The following is a 17,927-nucleotide window of genomic DNA, read 5'->3' as shown; positions in this document are numbered from 1 at the left end:
TCTTATCTTATATTTAAATAAAAATGAGTATATATTAATACATCAGTAGTTCTAGCGTTAATTAATTAAAGTAAAATAGGATACTTACATGACCCGAGATAAGAGCAAAATTATCCAGGAAATTCGGCCAATTTAAGGTCTCGTATTCATGCTCCACCTTGAATATCATTGCAGAAATTGCGTTCTTCAGATCGTTCACTCGCATTATTATGGCTTCTAAAGCCGAGTCCTGTTGTTTTTCCTCTCTTTGCATTGCGCAATTTCTATTATTAAATGCGTTTGATATTTGAATTCCAATCTATTCTTTTGTTCGTCGCCGCAAAATCACATAAAATGTGAAAGTGTATCTCACTCATCTAACTCACGCTCATCAACTTCACACCTCACTTAGTTTCACGTTCCACTCTCTCCTTCCTTCGGTTCGGCAGCTGGTGTCTAGATATATACAATATGTCCAATCACTCTAATACATCTCAAACCTAACCTATGCTGGGTTTAGATTCCCACTCGAGTGTCACCCAGGTATCACTCCATCGTTGTTGTTTATCGAACATTAAACAAGGATGACATGATACAATGAACACGTCCCTACATACACTAAACTAGGGAATTTGAAAAATAAAGTTTGTTTTTATAATTGACCTTGTATACTTTTAAAAAAATGAAATAGATATATGTTGGACATTTAACTAAAATAAAAAGATCTAATGGCAGGCATAAAAAACAAGACTTACTTTTGAACGCAAAAAAATATCACGAGATTAGCGTGATTTAACATGATAATGCAAGGGATTTGTTTTTTTATACAATTGAGCGTTAATTTCTCGTCTCTTCTCTTTCGCTCTCGAACATTTAATTATACATCTATTTCACTTTAAGTGCATAAAGTGTAATGTGTCATCTATAATATGCAGAATAAGTTGATGTAAAAAGTAAGACCAAGAAGTTCACCAATCACAGCTAAATGAGAGAGAAATAATCGATTGTGATCGGTCAATTTTTAACTTAAGTACTTCTCATAGATCTTATACGAAACTTAGTCCGCATATTGCAGACGACGCAGCTACGAAAAACAAAGAGCTTGTCATCGTGGGTCAGCTGTTCGCCAGCTGATCGCCGCGTACACGTGATCGCTCGGGATTACTTGCGAGAATTATTAATCATTGTTTAATTGCAACTCATTTTCGCACGGGACGACATCGATGCACAACGTAATGAAGTCTTTTCGCGAGGTCCTTGCAAACGCCAGCAACATCCTGATCCTCACCGGCAGCGGGATCTCTGCTGAATCCGGCGTACCGACTTTCCGGGGTGCTGGTGGTTTTTGGCGTAAATACCAGGCACCGAGTCTTGCGACGCCGGAAGCCTTCGCGGCGAATCCTTCACTAGTCTGGGAGTTCTATGAATACCGTAGGCAGTTAGCGAGCAAGGTCAAACCAAATAAGGTAATTCGAAGAATAAAAATGTTAGAAAAACAAATATCAACATTACAAAAGCTTTCCTTTCATAATATTCTTGTCTATTTTTAATGAGTTTTAATGAGTGGAAAACAATAGAAAAACATACTATATTCTTGTCCTTTCTTTTTAATTCCTAGGCACACGAAGCTGTAGCAGATTTCCAGAAACGCAAGATAGCGGAGGGTAAAAGGGTGTCGATCGTCACGCAAAACATAGATAATCTGCATCAAAAAGCTGGAGCTACAGATGTACTGGAATTACATGGTTCACTTTATAGAACACGCTGCACCAAGTGCCGCAACGTTGCTGTTAACGAGAACATTCCCATCTGCCCAGCACTAGCAGGAAAAGGGTCCGTAATATAACTGCAAATAACATAAGACAAAACCATCTTCTTGTCGATCTGATGATAATGTATGTAAGCAGAGCTCCTGATCCAAACATTATGTCTTCTGATATTCCAATAGAAGAATTACCACGTTGCGAAATCAAAGATTGTGGAGGGTTACTACGACCTGACATTATATGGTTCGGAGAACAGTTGGATGCAAACGTGTTGGAGAAAGCCTGTGCGTAATTTTATTTAACAAAAACATAACTGTACATTCAAAATATGATAAAGTAAAATTCTGCTCATATAAAATATCGTATAAAACGAGCGAAAAAAAGCGGAGTCTTTGATTAAAAACATCGCGATATATGTGTAAAGTATATATATCAATACAAGAAAACTAAAATATGTTTATCATTCACAAATTTTTTTAAACTGCAGATAACATTGTGGAAACGTGTGACGCTTGCCTGGTTATTGGAACCTCTGCAATCGTATATCCAGCCGCTATGTTTGCACCGCAAGTCGCACAACGTAATGTACCGGTTGCAGAATTCAATATAGAGGAAACGCCAGCCACAAAACAATTGCAGTGAGTATAGAAACTTCTTTGTCAATAAAAAATGTCTTTTATAATTTAAAAATTCTCTAAAATAATTAAAGTTTCTACAGTTTAAAGATAAAAAATCTATAGACCTATATAAATAGATATCACAATAGCTTGATAATATAAAATATATTGTCTTTATCTTTTTCATGTATGCAAAATATAAAATATCTGTATAATCATTGATAGAAAGTTATATCACAGCTTCTTCATGCTTTCGTTTACGCCCTCGAGAATGACTCGCATTTGACTGTAATAAGAAAAAGAATATGTTACGTTGCATATTACATCTCTTTTTTTTTTGTTTTTTATTCCTGTGCACTAAACTAGATCTTTCTTTCTCGCTTTCGCCAAATATCAAACATATATCTATTTCATTTTAAGTTCCAAATATGTATATTAATCTAGCTACAGAAAATAGATCTATCACATTAAATCATGAATTAATAATTTTTTTTAATAAATTATTTTACAGATATCACTTCCAAGGTCTCTGTTCTATCACTGTGACAGAAGCACTGGCGCCTTAAAAGGGTATATATAATAAAATAATTGAGCTTTTATAATATAAAAAATGATTACCTCACAGTAGCATACTTCTGTATTCAATCCAATTCTATTTAAGTAATTCAACCATAATGTTTGTTTGGTTGATAACTTATCATTCGGACCTTTCACTTCTACAATTTTGTACTAAAAAATATATTAGGTTATAATTTTATGGAACTTACGTTCAAATTAGAATAGAAGGTATTATTAAGACTTATTTTATATGAACTTCTTAAAATTGTACATAGAAAAAAAAGATTGACTTACCTGTTTTGTATTTATATTCCACACAATTATATCTGGAAAACCAGCTTTCCAGAGTGAAAAGTTGTGAATGAGTCGTTCGCATATTCCAACCACACCTTTTACGCCTAAGCAAAACGCTATTTCCTGCAAAACAAGTGCGATATTTGTAATGTGTTTTATTAAAATTTATTAATTAGCTGGGAATATTTATTACTTACCTTGAAGATGTTACTGTCATCAAAAATATTGCCCTGAGAAATAGACTTGTACTTAGAATACGATTCAAACTCATTCTGCAAATGTTTGCTCAATTTTTCCGAATCATAACTTCGAATATCTTGAAGCTTCTCGTCTATTTCTTTTTTTCTATTCTCGTAAAATTCCGACGTATACAAATCTAACGGCGCATCCTGATACGACGATACCCACGCGCCAGGAACGTTTATATTATATATTTCGTTCCAAAATAATGTAGCGAACAGGGTGATTGGAAAGGCACCTTCACAGTGCACGCCTTTGATATATCCTTCGTTTTTGTAATGATATATCGCCAGACTTTCGACCGAACCGTATACTTGGTCTATTCCCCTGCTGATACACCAAGTGCTCTTCCCCTGTGAAGTATTCCTGGCAAGATATATATTATAAGAGATATACATATCTTAATCTCTATTTAAATAGTTAAAAATTTAAATCTTACTCGCATGCTGTTCCTTCTATCGTCTTGGAATTCTGATGTGTAAGTTGTATCTTGCTAAATACACTGTTCAACATAATTTTAACAGAGTTTTTTGTTCTTTTTTCGATACCGGATTTTCTTTTATCAATTTTTTTTGCTCTGTCGAACAGGTTGAATTCATCAACTTCTGTCAGGTTCTCACATAACATTGCTTGTGATAAGAACATAAAACTAGCTTCAAAATTTTTCTTATGAAACATTTCTATCTTAATCAATTCATTATACCATTCGCCTTTTCTATGTTTCATATGACAATTCTGCTCTATTAATATTAGCAAAAATTGTATCGCCTGTGACAGCGTTTCCTTGGACTTTTTAAATGCATCGATGCTTTTCGATAAGACTTTGAGCCATATGTAACCTGGCATAAAGTGTCTAATGTGATGAGGCAGACTAGAATCTTGAAAACTGCAAATGGACGCAGTATAAAATAAATTTACTTTACAATGATCTCATTTTAAATAAATATATTCCGTCAATTACATTTTTCTTACCTTTCCGATTCTACTTCTAAGAAGAGTGGTAAACGTTGCGCAGCTAAAGTTCCAAAATTCTGTACGGTATCCCATTGTTTTTTCTCAATTGCAGTTAATATATTAGTCAATGCATTTTTAGCTTCAATATAACTGTAAGATATATATATATAAGATTCAAATTAAAATAAGATTCAAAAATGATAAAAGATAAATCATAAAGGCAATAAATTTACTCTAGCAAATGTCTTTTGCTGACGAAGATAGGCAGGTCACTTATAGTTACTTCTGGAAACTCTAGCTCATCCGCCTCAACGTTCCATAACGTTTGAAATACATCCACAAACGTCTCGTCAGGATTTCGATTAGGTATCAGCAACGTAATTATTCTATCAACCAATTCTTTTACTTTGTCGTTCAATAATATACAATCCCCCAAAAGCTTGTTGACCGACGCGCGTAGTTTAGTGGCAGGAGTCGTCATTCCGGGAAACAATGATTTCGTTTTGCAAAATGTCAAAATTGATTCTATACTCAACCTTTTTCCACGAATACTGATCTTTAATTCCTTACAAATCTTGCTAACTTCATTGGCGTGCAGCAAGTTCAGTAAACTGAATATATTTTCTTCATCCATGTTATTTTTAAACATAGATCGTGATACAAGCTCATCAAAGATGGGCTTCAAATCATTGGATATCTCATCGTATTTAATATTGCTTATCCTATGCCACGTATGCTTCCTTTTCAGCATACGTATCAGTAATGCTTGTGCATTTCTTCGAAGAGTGATCATCGAAAATACGAAATCCAATTCGTCCTGATCGAAATATCCGCAATTGATTGGTTTAGAGAATACAGTAACAATAGCTAGGAAGAAAAGTAGTGAATTCTTATCCGTAGGTACAACTACATCGTTAATTTCGTATTTTGTCGAAACTGTAGTGTCTATGGGATTGTATTTGTAGTTAAATTTCTTACTCGAGTAAACCTTTTCCAGATCAATGTCATTGTTAGCAATGGCTCCTTCTTTGGCTAAATTTAAATTACTTATCGTTGCGGATGTTAGTTCCTCAATTCTATCGTTGAACAATTTCTTTCGCGTTATCATTGGAGATGACTTATTTAGCGTGATTTTTAATGGAGACGATGTTTTTGGCGTAAACTTTGTACCACTGTATGATGCAGTATGTTGTTGACTTCCAACATATATTATATCAGGAGAAGTATGTTTAGTGGTTGGAGACATTATTGTCTTATTTTCTATAATTTTAGTTGGACTATTCTCGATTCTATTTTCGAATAATTTAGTTGGACTGTACTTGGCTTTATCCATGAACAATTTCCTTCGCGGTATCTTTGCGGGTAATGATTCTCGCACGTTTTTTGTTACAAATGTCTTGGGAGTGGACTTTATATTACTGTGTGATACAGTACATTGTTGACTTTCAACACATATTATATCAGGAGAATTATGTTCAATGGTTGGTGACATTACTGTCATATTTTCTGCAATTTTAATTGGACTGTTATTCATATTAGCCTTGAAAGGAAATGCCCCACTGCCAAACGAGACATTATCATGCATTCCATTTTGTTTTTTGTTTATTTTATATGGGCTTTGCTTGTTCTTACGTATAGGAGTTCTTGAATTGCTTGATACTTGTCTACCTTTCTGTATAAGAAAAAAATAAAATTCAACATATTATTAATACTCAAATTGTTAAAATGTTCATTAGATAACTAATGATAATTATAACTTACCGTCCTTCCAATAATTGGGCTTTTGGATCTCGCATTAGATGACTTTTCAATATTGCCTTTTACACTTTCAGATTCCTTTATTTTGTTATTGCTTGTAACTTTATAATACTGATCTATTCTGGTTTGTGCCATCATTAGAGGAAAAATGTTCAGCTTAAAGACAAACCATCTCTATGGCCTGCTGACAAACTACTGTAAATTATACTATTTACGTTATACTGATGCCTCAATGGAATAAACAAAAGGGACCCAAGCGCAGACACGACTGCAAGCACGTTCTCGGACACCTGAAGGAACGAACGGAGGGTCACTCTGCATCAACCATTTGCTCTCAATCCTTTTTTATTTCGTTCGTACATTATCCTATCCTTAAAAGTAGAACTTAATTTAAACCATAGCGTATCGACCAAGGAAATTACAGTATTTACACAGTCCATACAAATCACCGGCGGATACAAGTGTGTCGTTTGTCTAAGCCATACAGATCCAGAATGTGGATCGTGTCGCGACGAAATCTAAGTATCGACGGCGTTTTAATACTCTGTCCCTTGCAACTCTTCCCGTAAGTTTAAAAACTACCGAAGGACGTCGACGGGGTATGTAAAGCCTAGCGAAACGGTGAGTTTCGTTATCCTCGTCTTACCTTAAAGATAAAGATCCAGAAGTCGCGCGTACGCCGTAGGAAAGACTAAAGGGATTGCGAATCTGCGAGACGCGTCTCGATGTCGAAAACACCTGTATAGAATCAATCACCAACTCGGCGAGTGAGTACATGCAAGTATATGTCACACTGCTGTGTCCATTAGACAGATAAGGTTAGACTCGCTCTTCCACGCAGACGCGCGTATCTTGCTTGGCGGGAAACGTGAGCGGCACAATGTCATTTCCCGGCGGGAAAAACCTAGCGATTGACTCAGCGTAAAGACTCAGCACTTTCGCGATGATTACGTCATTCATTAGATATAAAGTGTATAACGAATTTGGTCACTTGGATTACTTTTAGAGAGTGCATATTAAAGTATCTAAATGCAGCGAATAAAATAATTAACTTTGACAACAAATAAAAAGTATATTACTCTGTTGAATGACATGACAATTATAATTATTAGATATTTAATAAAAATATTTATGCTTTTATATTTGTAAAGTATAAATATTTTAAACAATTAAATTAATAAATTTATTTATAAACTTATTTAATTTAAATAAGTAATAAAATAATTTCTAAGTTCACGTATAGCACTAATACTAACCTTTAGTATGCACTAATTTAGTAATATCAGTGACTGCATTCGCATTTATAGACATAAGTTTATAAATGTGTAACAAAAATAAAACGTCAAACAATGATTGAACATAAAAACGCACGTTTTAAGAAATCCTTACAAGAATATGTACATTTTATCATATTTATACGGAAAAAAAAAAAATAATTTTGTGAGAAAAAATTTGTCTTATATTCAAATTTAACAAAGTTAAAGCATTAATTCTGAAGAGTTAGGTAAGCTTTAAAAAAACATAGAAAAGAAAGATTGTTTAATAGCCAGCGTAATCGGAATTTATTTTGGCAGATCCACTTTGTTCGGATTTTATCGTTTGTTGTATCAAATGTAATTTTCTCGTAAGAAAACGTAAGAAAACGACGCTTTTATCTATTTTTCTCTCGTTCAACAAATACAAAGAAACGGGATTCGTGACGCGCATTTTAAAAGTCTTGTTGCTGCATGATGAACGCAAACGAAATGGATGCAAATTTTAAATTATTAATTCAAATATCAATTGCATTAGGCTCGCCGAGTTGCTCATAGGTATTGTATATAGCGAATTGTGACCTAACGCGTCTCATTCTTCTCTCTCTCTCTCTCTCTCTCTCTCATTTTATATATTTTTATCTTTATATATATATGCATACATAAATATATATATACACAGATATATATGTATTTATGTATGTCGTGTTTGCATGTACAGAGCCCACGAGATGCGCTACGTGTATACGTACATATGTATACGAATATGTACAAGTCATTCGATACGCATCCGCCGGTTTCGTTCTTCTCCCTCCCCCTCGGAGTTACACGCTAATTAGAATATATTTAATAGCCAAAAAATGCAACCCGTAAATTGACTTATAATATATATGTATATACACACACACACACATACACACACACACACACCCAAACACACACACACTCAATTAATTATATCCGCTATCTCGCGCGCGCCGTTAATCGCAATGATTACGAATAATTAATACTTAGGTCTCTATACATAAATTGCGGGGAAATGCCGACTCGTCCACCTGATAACACCTCTCTATTCTTTATCATGGCAACAATAAAGATTGAAATAATATCTCTCGTGTTTGGACGAAACGGTTGCAACTGAAAGTTTGGAAAGATAAAACATACAGTTAAATTATATAATATAATATGCGTAATAATTTCATATAATTTATACAATAATATGCGTAATAATTTCATATAATTTACAAAGTAATATGAGTAATAATTCATGTGTCGAATATTGCAGCTCTCTCGATAAATAAGACGTTGCGCAGCATCGAGGGGTGTTAACAGGTGACGGACTTGATCAGACGACGTGTCGTATCGAGGAACAGGTCGAAGGGCCGTCCGGAGTTAACGTTCTACGGGATGTCCTGTAAGTCCAGCTTTGTAGGGCATATGCGTTTCATTTCATGCTGAGACCGCATAATCTTTATAATGAAAACGGTAGTAGACACATTTTGAGCAGGTTATATAAAGCTTTATCTTATCCTTTTTTATTATTTTTTTCCTACAATGCTGGATTCGTGCAACATATCCTGTATGTACACATCTCGTATATGTACGCGATCGTATATAGAACTCCCAGTGTCTCCTTTCAGCTCCCGACTATTTCAGTCCTTCGACTGTACAAATGTTCTTGTCAAGAGAAAGATTACTTGTGCCCAAAGACTCGCGTTCAAATTGGAGCTTTGGCTGAAGCGTCGTCTCTGTCCTTTTTCTCTTCTTTCATTTATTTGTTTCTTTCCTTTTTCGTCCCGATCGGATCTTCCTGTGTCGCACAGCGACGCGGAAGCCCTACACCGTATTCACAGAATAAAATACATGTATATAAGTAGGTACACATCGTGCCTCGATGCGTCGGTTGATATTAAATCGTAAATCTGTATTAACACGCAGAAAAAGTGTCGTGGAGCTTTCTCGTCTAGGTAGATCTATTGACCAGGTTTAAGCTCATTCCTCTTCTCCCGATAATCTTCTTCCCTACGCATAAACGAGCCGGCTTATCCTTTCTTCGCCTTCGTCTCGACCATCAACTCGGAATATTTGCATTGATCGGTCTTAACTTCTACTTATATGATACACTATTGTGTTTCTCGCGAATGCAACGAATTAGGTAAACACGAAGTCTCACCATTTGAGATACGACCGATCTCTCTATTTCGCTTCTTCTCCTCTTCTTCTTTTCTTTCGATCAATAAATTTTTCGGAACGTCTTTCAATGGGAGTCCGATTGAAGTGTACGCAAGATGAACAGCTATCGGTCTTAGCCGCAGTGGAATTTCGTGTTTGCCAAACCAGAGAAATGTAAAGCGAACTCAGTCTTTGGTTGGAGCGATCCTCAAATCTCGATTCTCGACATTTTATTTAACTTTAATGGCTATCGGATTACCTTTAACATTAATAAATTTTATATAAAAATCCATATACATCCGCTATACGTTGTTCTTAAAGCAACTAAAATAAACGATTTTACCTCTTCTCTTTACAAATACATTCTCGAATCTTTATTTTCCTTTTCCTCCATTTCGTTCGCATAAAGTCGCTCGTTCTTCTCAAAATCATTTGGCGGAAGAGTTATCGCTTCTTTCGTTTTCAAGGCGTCGCTAGAAATCTCGATAGCAGCATATACATATATACGCTGTACGTACGGCGTTTCGTGTATGTGTACGTGCATGTGTTTACGGTAAGCAGATAACGTTTATAAAAGCTAGATACTATGAATACACGAGAGCAAACAAGATGGAGAGAACGGAGGAATTTCGGTTTCATGCTCAACAGTGAATCTGAGAAAAACGAGAGAAACGACGAAGTATCTAAAGAGTATGTACAAACACGGTGTAATAAAACGGATCTCACAAAAAAAAGAACACGTCCCGACAATGTACAGGCGAAAGTGTGAAGATCTTAATCAAAATAATAAGTTCTATCCAGGATAAAATTTCTTTATTACTCCTCCTTTCTAAAATCGTCTTGAAATTCATAAATTTTCATACACATTTCGCTGTGCGTCTACCACAACAACGTTTCTTTTTTTTTTTTTTTAATTACAGTTATTCAGTTAATTAATTACCTAAAATTAAGAGATACAATAAGCGTAATTATTTTTATATGTACAATATATCTGATTTTTTTATTTCATTTTATTACGATTTCGAAAAGTTTCCCTACGATTTTTGTAATTACTCGCACCATAATCTTACTCCCCCTCATTCTGGCATTACGGCTGGCGACGAATCGTTTTATGGCTCGCTACCGCGAGAGATTCCTTTGAGACCAGGCGTTCACAGATCAGAAATCAAGAATTCCTTGTTTACTGCGGCGATTATACTCAATAATCAATGTCTGCATAGTTTAATTTGCAATAAATAACAATCAATTACTGCATAATCTCAAATTCATCATTCATTCTTGTACGCGGTTATTCTGTTTGCAATAACAAGAAAAGTACAGCTATCAGTATGTCAAAGAAGAATATGAGAGTCGAGTGTGACTACAAAGGGTACAAAAGTGATCTGTTTCTCTGCAAGGCACTCCGACCAAATAATCGTTCTGATCTGTTTCTCTCTCTCTCTCTCTCTCTCTCTCTCTCTCGCTCTCTCTCAATATATCCCGAAAAGATATTGTTAATTTGGAAAAGTCCAAAACACCGTAAGTGTTTATAAAAGTAAAGTATACAATCAATAAATCATCAGTTCGATCACAAAGATAATCTCTCGTTTTCTTCTATATGTTTTTTAATATTTTTACGTTTTCATATTTTGCAATTTAATGAAGAAGATAGAAAAGCAAGTGGTGTCCTATAGAAAGACTAAGAGAGGAAGAGAGCTGTTATACATGTTATCTATATGTGGAAAACTCAAGAGAGATACTATGTTTTTTTTTCATGGTAATGAATCAAATACCGAGTTAGCGAAAACGTACACGTTCCTAGAGGAAGTTTGTATCGGTTAAATGTACAAGTACGATGAGATATTTTGCTCGAGTAGACTGTAGATACATTCAAGATAATTTGTTCAGTTGTATCAACAGATTTTACCTCTCGAACTTTGAGGCGAATTACATGTACACCAGTGAAGGGAACGAATGCCACTCATAATTTGATGACGTTGCTTTCTCGGAGGATAACGTTGAGATACCTGTCCAAATAGAGATTTAATGACACGCTCGAATTTTATTAGCATGCTCGAATCTCTCAATATGCCTATAACACGTGGCAAGATTCACATGGGTTTGAATTCCGACATTCGTATCCGTATTTGTTTATTCGAGAGTTATAAGAATTCTATTCTACAAATAAGAACACGTATCGAACAGCTTTTTGACGTTTACGTTTATCTACGGTACGGTAGAATACCGAATCTGTGAGAGGACAGATAAAAGTGTGATATGAAGTGCAGTATCGTAGCAATAGCTTGCTTCGATCTTATTTCGTTAAATTCATTTATACGGGAGAGATATAAAAAAAGTCACGAAATAAATTCGCGTGTAGAAGAACACATGTACAGTTAATGAATCTGTCTTTAGAGACAATGAAATTTAACTTGTATATTTACTTTGCCAAACACCATAGCTCGAAGTATTTCCCTACATCGATAGTGGTAATTTCAGTCACTGATGTGAAAGACGTAAGTATTCTTATACATTGCCCCCAGCAGAGTTGGTAAGAACATGTTTTAAACAGTTTAAAACATGCTTAATTGTTTTAAATATATTTTAAACACGTTTTTTATAATACTGTTTAAAGCATATTTGAAACATTACGAAACATATTTAAGAAGAAACATAATGTCTTATTAGTAAAAAAAAAAAAAAATTTAGTCTGCCAACCCTGGCTCCCAGTGAGCTTTGTAGATTCTAACACAGTATGTAATGATCCTTCCGCGCAAACACAAATCCAGTGATACAAGCTTCCCAAACGCAACATTATAAAGTTACATTATATTATAATTGCATATCGGTCGCGTATAATACGTACCGACGGATATGCAGGTATCAAAATGTACATTTTGGCGATTATTGAAGAGAAAGAGGGGAAAAAAAGAAAATCGATTTTACGATTACAATGACTTAATGCTATCAAAGATTAATTGATAACAATAGCTTCAATATTTCACAGCCTGGAAGCCTTTAACGTAGTATTATATATATGTATATATATATATATATAATATATATATGTATATAAGGAGCATTACTATATAAAGTCGTACAATACTCGCGAACCGAAACATACTATATACAGTATTGAAAAATCGTACTTTTGTAAGAAATTAATTAATCTACTTTCCTGTAATATTATCTGGAAAGCGACGAGATGTAATTCGAGCATATTCTATTGTACTTACAAGCAGATTACTATACAATCTCCACCATTGCTAATGTAATGCTTTGTATCTATTTTCCACACACTGTTGCGAATGAAACTTACAGGAAACTATCCGAAATCATTTCTTTTCCAAAACAACGATCTGATTTTATTCGATTTTAGGACAAAACAATTTCTGATGATTGGACCACATGTCCAAGTAAAGCTTTTATATTTTCAAGTGTCTACTTTGAATGATACAGATGTTGAGATATATAAAACTAAAAGGATTTTTTTGTAGAATTTCAATAATTAAATAATCAATGCTGTGTCTGAGAAAGCTTGTTGCATTATTGTGCGTCCAATTATTGTATAATTGAACGATATTGATCTGATAAATAAGAAATTTTTAAATCAAGATAAACGTAATTAATTTACATTGTCGATTTTCGATCACGATTTTCCTTGCATTGAACGAACGAGATTATTTCAGACTATTGTCACTAAAAACAAAAGAGAAGTATTGCACGCTATATTTCGACGAGTAACTTAATGATACACACAATCTCTTTTACTTTTTTTTTTACAGTTAAGCTATTCGTGTAGTTAGAACCCAATTTGTGTCCTTAGACTATATATTACTCCCTATTCTTAAAGACAAAGAAAAAAAACGAGCACTATTATGAAAAAACGTTAGTGCTAATTTCAGCTAATCGGATAGATTAGTTCTTCTCGGAATTATAAGTACCTTCCAACAAGCGACTCAGTACAATACAGTAATCTTCTTATCTTTGTTTAACATTGGCGAACAACAAGGATGTAATGATGTACTATGTCACACCGTGTCATCACATGTTCTCCTGTTGGAAGGTACTACTTGTATCTACAAAAACAATGGCAATATTTTTCACATGGCTATTGAGCGTATTTGCGGTAAATTGCTATTGATCGTTCAATGAGCAAGGAAAAAGATAATTTGAAGAAAGAGGAGCACGATCCCTCCGATGGAGAGAAGACAAAGAAACTTGGTACTTGCATTAGAATCCACGCATTCGCTGATTAGTGTCGCCATGATAAAACAACTGATTGGAGGAGCAATTGTACCTAGCCGTATCGCTCTTTCACGTCAACATAGAGCAGTATATCATCACGCGTCCGATCTCTCGCCCGAAGCAGATCATCATAGGCAAGGTAAGAGAATTAGCGAAGCCCCCAGTGACGTATTGGCGGCAACAGGGGTGCCGATAGCAGGCATCATGTCACTTCCATCGCCAGTGAATTTGTTTTGTTCGCCCGTACAAGCTGCTGCTGCTGCGGTTTGCTATCGCATGGCGAACTGTCCACTCCATCCACTTCCATATCCAAACTTTCACTAAAATCAAACGAATAATAAATCACAATAAAGTTTAGAACAGCGTTTAATTAAAATTTTGTGTAAGATCATGCCATCGCATTCCGGTTATTGAATCATCACGATGCTCCTGCTAGATCCTGGTATTTCAAGCGTTCGCGAAAGAAGATTCGTTAGCTTTTTTTCTAATTATGTAAAATTTCTAATTACATAATTGTAAGCATAATGAATTACCTATTACTATTAAGCGTAATTTCCCCGGACGTTGGGACCTGTGGCGCCTGATTTTGCGTCTGCTGTTGCTGCTTCCTCGCGAGGGTCGCCAATTTACTTTGCGTTATCAGGCCGGGTAACAGATTGGACGGCGGATGCTTCTGTGGCAGAACTAACGTGGACTGTTGGTTGTTCACAACGTGAGTGCTGTTCGTCAGGTTATTAGAGTTGTTTATGTGCGGCAACGGGCCGTTTTGGTGGCTATTGCCAAAGTTTGTGACGTTACTGCCGTTACCGCTACTGCTACTACTGCTACCACCACCGCCCCCACCGCTGCCGCCGCATGTGGTACTCGCACTAAACACTCTAACATTTGCACTACCACCGCCACTACTACCACCGCAGCTACTACCATTCCTATTATTTGTCGGACTAGTCAAAGATTTCGAGAGAATGGAAGCAGTAGCACTATTGTTCGGCAATTGTCTGTGTTGCTGCTTGGACTGATGATTCGATTGTGTATCGACCGCGGCACTGACACCGACAGTGCACTGCGTGGACATTGTACTCGATGCTACGTTAGCTTGATTGGTCGTACACGCGACGACGGAGGACAAGGTAGGAATCGACGAAGAACTCGTAGAAGTATGTACAACACTAGAACCACTACATTGGATAAGCCGGGTATGCTGTGCCATAGTGAGCGGCGCGAACAGATTATTCACGAGCGGTGTCACCACAAAATGTGAACTGCCCAGCTCGCCGTCTGTCCGTGATTCGTTCACGCTGCTATCTGAGAGACCACTGACGCACGCACTACCCGTATTACTGAGGCTCGTCTCTGCGAGCTCCATGTCTGACATGGTGTCCATCACGAAGTAATCCGCGATATTGAACTCCGACGTAAATGGCGATTCGTCACCCGCGCGTTCCGGCTCCACCTCGATGCATATGGACGTCGCGTCAGGTGGGAACGGGTATGGAAGCTTGGATCGAGACATTATTGGCTCAACGTCCGAGTCCGTGTCGTCAGTACTTTCCTCACTTGGACTATGCACAGGCGGAGTCTTTGGTCGAAAATGTAACCTGCTCAAGACAAAAATACAAATACATGTAACAAATACAATTATGTATAAAAGTTATTTTTCTTTCGTTGACGAGTATAAATAATATTAAATATTCTTTAATTATAAATTTAGTTTAATAATAAATATTAAAAAGCGTACCACTCTTGTTTGACGGTAGTCGTTGCTGTGGCAGTCGCGTTCGAATCCACTGTCTCGCGATTGGAATCATGTATCGTGAAATCTAAAGTAGACCACATATCATCCATATCGGCCGTACAGCGATCTAATATTACTCTGCAAATCGTCAAGAAAACAAACAGTCAAATAAATGTCATTGTATCTCAACATTTATCAGCTGAACAGATATCATACCTGCCACCACGACCAATTCTTCGTCGTGCGAAGCCAATACACCTTGGCATCGGTTTGCTAATGCTAGTCAGCGCAAATCTGTACTTTTTATCAGCAATACCGCCTTCGCTTTTATCACACCAAGGCCAATTTCCAAAACCACCTGATACAGGCTGTGCAAAGAGAAAAGTTTAAAATTCTAAGAAATCATTGACTATTTTTATCTTAATGACTTGTCCAGTTACAGTAACTTATAGAAAAAACTCTAGGCTTAAATCGTAGATAATCTCAATATCGATTGATCAATTCCAATCAGGCAATAATCATTAATCATCGATAATTAATCAAATCAACATCATTACTGTACTTATATTTACAAAAAAAATAAATTAATATGATGCATCAGAGTATTTAATTTCCGCTTAGATCAAAAACAGGATTCTTTTTCTTATTTATTCTTATCGGTCTAATTTCTATCAATAACAAACTAAATAGAATTATATTTTAAGAAAAAAAACGTATAATAACTTACCGGTAAATAAGAGCTATTCCTATTTCGACGAAAAGCGAATTGGCCCTCGTCTGCGGTGTCTTCGTCATCGCGATCAGAGGGTAACGAGGGCTGGGAGTGTGAATGAGACGGAAGCGGGCTATCTTCATCCGAACTTATGAGTGGATCCAGCCCGCTTCCAAGAACTCCTGGGCGATTTCCTCGACCTCCACCACTACCCGTTCCGTTACGAATACCAGTGTCGTCCAAACTTCCTCCTCTACTATCCGTTTTATGTTTTCGCTTTTTATACTGTCTCTTTTCTTTCCTGGGCACTACTTCATCCTAAATTAAAAGAAAAAATGATGTTAAAAATTATACTATATAGCAAACATGAAGGCAATATTTCTCCTTCGGAACATCCTAAAGATAATTTAATTATCAAAGATGAACAAATTCTTTAAAGCTGGTACATACTTTACAAACTTTATTTGTCCAATTTTGATGAACACCGAACTGATTAGTAAAGAGTGGAGCAAAAGCTGGTCTCGGTGCCTTTAACGCCGACACCTCTGACAATATTTGTCCACTGAAATCTTGCGCTTGATATCTATGAAATCAGTAAAAAATTTCTATTTAACAAACACTGTAATGCATACTAAAATGTCATCATGGTTTTGTACAAACCGTTTCTCGTAAATCTCGATTGTGAGATGTAGATGTTCACGTTTTGTCTTTTCTCGACGTTTCACCATTTCCAAAAGCGTGACTGCTCTACTAAGATCTCTACGAAGCTTCAACATTTTCTCATAGCTGGTTTCATCGTTTTTGCGATTCTTACGCGTTTGCATTTTCTCAGTACGTCGTCTGAATGCAAAATATGGATTATTGGCAGCTGAGCCAAATCGATTCTCTGTTTTAACAGTTAACAGCAAAGGATGTTGCTGTGGAAAATATATGTTATTATTAATATTGTATTCAAGAAATTAATTTAAAAATATAAAAAAATTTTATTAATTTTATAAAAAAAAATTAAAAGAAAACTCATAGGATAAAATTGGTACACACTCCTATATTCCTAAATTAATAATAAATATAATCTAAGCAGTACATGTACATTAATATGACATAACCTCAAAAGCACATTACAAAAATGTGATGCTTACAGTTTTGAGACGCTTGTTGAGCCAATAATCAAACACCGCGATAATCAAATCATCATCCTCCTTCAAAAGTGCCTTGGCTTCGTTGAGGGTAACTACCGTTTGTCCTGAACTCTTCTCCAGACGATCCATCATTTCTTCAAATTGGAGAGGAGTCAATTCCATCTTACGGCTTTGTAGCGCAACCCATTTTTCATCTTCAGAATCCATATCGTAATCAGGTATGTCTTGTTCCATAGCAAAGGCTGCAAAAAGAAGTAAATCCAATTTTATATATATATAAAATTATCTATCAAAGATTAACACAAATTTAAAAAATATAATAAAAACAACAATTTTAATATGCTCTTACGTTGCATATGTATTAGTTGGCGAGGCAGCTTATAATCAGCAGGATATATCTTGTTATAAGTCTCCGCATCTGCCAGATCGGTTACTTCAGGAGTAGGAATGATTAGACCCGTACATATCGCCCTTTGAAGATGATGTTCCTATATAACAAATAAAATTATATATTTAATGAAAG

The 17,927-nt window shown here is 35.7% G+C and overlaps 4 protein-coding genes across 7 annotated transcripts in view; 1 reads left to right on the top strand and 3 right to left on the bottom strand.

Annotated features, from left to right (window-relative positions):
* LOC108753610 (mediator of RNA polymerase II transcription subunit 8) overlaps positions 1 to 441 on the bottom strand; it is a 2,597-nt gene extending 2,156 nt beyond the window's left edge. For both annotated transcript variants that reach the window (XM_018495360.1, XM_018495361.1), the window contains exon 1: positions 89 to 441. In XM_018495360.1, the coding sequence (XP_018350862.1) occupies positions 89 to 253 (165 nt within the window). In that variant the 5' untranslated portion in view covers positions 254 to 441. The remainder of the gene's footprint in view (positions 1 to 88) is intronic.
* Positions 442 to 912: 471 nt separating this feature from the next.
* Positions 913 to 2,951, top strand: LOC108753637 (NAD-dependent protein deacylase sirtuin-5, mitochondrial-like). Its single transcript, XM_018495409.1, has 5 exons — positions 913 to 1,445; positions 1,598 to 1,812; positions 1,887 to 2,029; positions 2,233 to 2,383; positions 2,874 to 2,951. The coding sequence occupies exons 1-5, from the start codon at positions 1,203 to 1,205 to the stop codon at positions 2,926 to 2,928; spliced, it is 807 nt and encodes a 268-aa protein (XP_018350911.1). The 5' UTR covers positions 913 to 1,202; the 3' UTR covers positions 2,929 to 2,951.
* On the bottom strand, positions 2,540 to 7,227 carry LOC108753636 (fanconi-associated nuclease 1-like). Of its 3 annotated transcripts, none has more exons than XM_018495407.1 (9): positions 6,813 to 7,227; positions 6,170 to 6,456; positions 4,642 to 6,080; positions 4,427 to 4,558; positions 3,894 to 4,340; positions 3,412 to 3,820; positions 3,215 to 3,337; positions 2,981 to 3,091; positions 2,540 to 2,648 (listed from the first exon to the last, which is right to left on the bottom strand). In XM_018495407.1, the coding sequence occupies exons 2-9, from the start codon at positions 6,302 to 6,304 to the stop codon at positions 2,592 to 2,594; spliced, it is 2,853 nt and encodes a 950-aa protein (XP_018350909.1). In that variant the 5' UTR covers positions 6,305 to 6,456; positions 6,813 to 7,227; the 3' UTR covers positions 2,540 to 2,591. The 3 variants fall into 3 exon arrangements, with proteins under 3 accessions (XP_018350909.1, XP_018350910.1, XP_018350908.1); XM_018495408.1 differs by lacking the exon at positions 2,540 to 2,648 and having other exon boundaries at positions 2,880 to 3,091; positions 4,642 to 5,275; positions 5,387 to 6,080; XM_018495406.1 differs by lacking the exon at positions 2,540 to 2,648 and having other exon boundaries at positions 2,880 to 3,091.
* A 5,815-nt stretch (positions 7,228 to 13,042) lies between these two features.
* The window catches only part of LOC108753423 (enhancer of polycomb homolog 1), a 6,318-nt gene continuing 1,433 nt past the window's right edge, over positions 13,043 to 17,927 (bottom strand). Inside the window, exons 2-10 of the mRNA XM_018494967.1 lie at positions 17,754 to 17,892; positions 17,405 to 17,646; positions 16,926 to 17,182; positions 16,716 to 16,848; positions 16,281 to 16,583; positions 15,770 to 15,921; positions 15,557 to 15,691; positions 14,352 to 15,416; positions 13,043 to 14,138 (exon numbers count right to left, since the gene is read on the bottom strand). Of these exons, the coding sequence (XP_018350469.1) occupies positions 14,021 to 14,138; positions 14,352 to 15,416; positions 15,557 to 15,691; positions 15,770 to 15,921; positions 16,281 to 16,583; positions 16,716 to 16,848; positions 16,926 to 17,182; positions 17,405 to 17,646; positions 17,754 to 17,892 (2,544 nt within the window). The 3' untranslated portion in view covers positions 13,043 to 14,020. The remainder of the gene's footprint in view (positions 14,139 to 14,351; positions 15,417 to 15,556; positions 15,692 to 15,769; positions 15,922 to 16,280; positions 16,584 to 16,715; positions 16,849 to 16,925; positions 17,183 to 17,404; positions 17,647 to 17,753; positions 17,893 to 17,927) is intronic.

The sequence above is a fragment of the Trachymyrmex septentrionalis genome, unplaced genomic scaffold, assembly GCF_001594115.1.
Source record: "Trachymyrmex septentrionalis isolate Tsep2-gDNA-1 unplaced genomic scaffold, Tsep1.0 scaffold7, whole genome shotgun sequence".
NCBI lineage: Eukaryota > Metazoa > Arthropoda > Insecta > Hymenoptera > Formicidae > Trachymyrmex > Trachymyrmex septentrionalis.
Note: the sequence above shows the minus strand (reverse complement) of the source record. Positions and strands in the feature narration are given on the sequence as shown.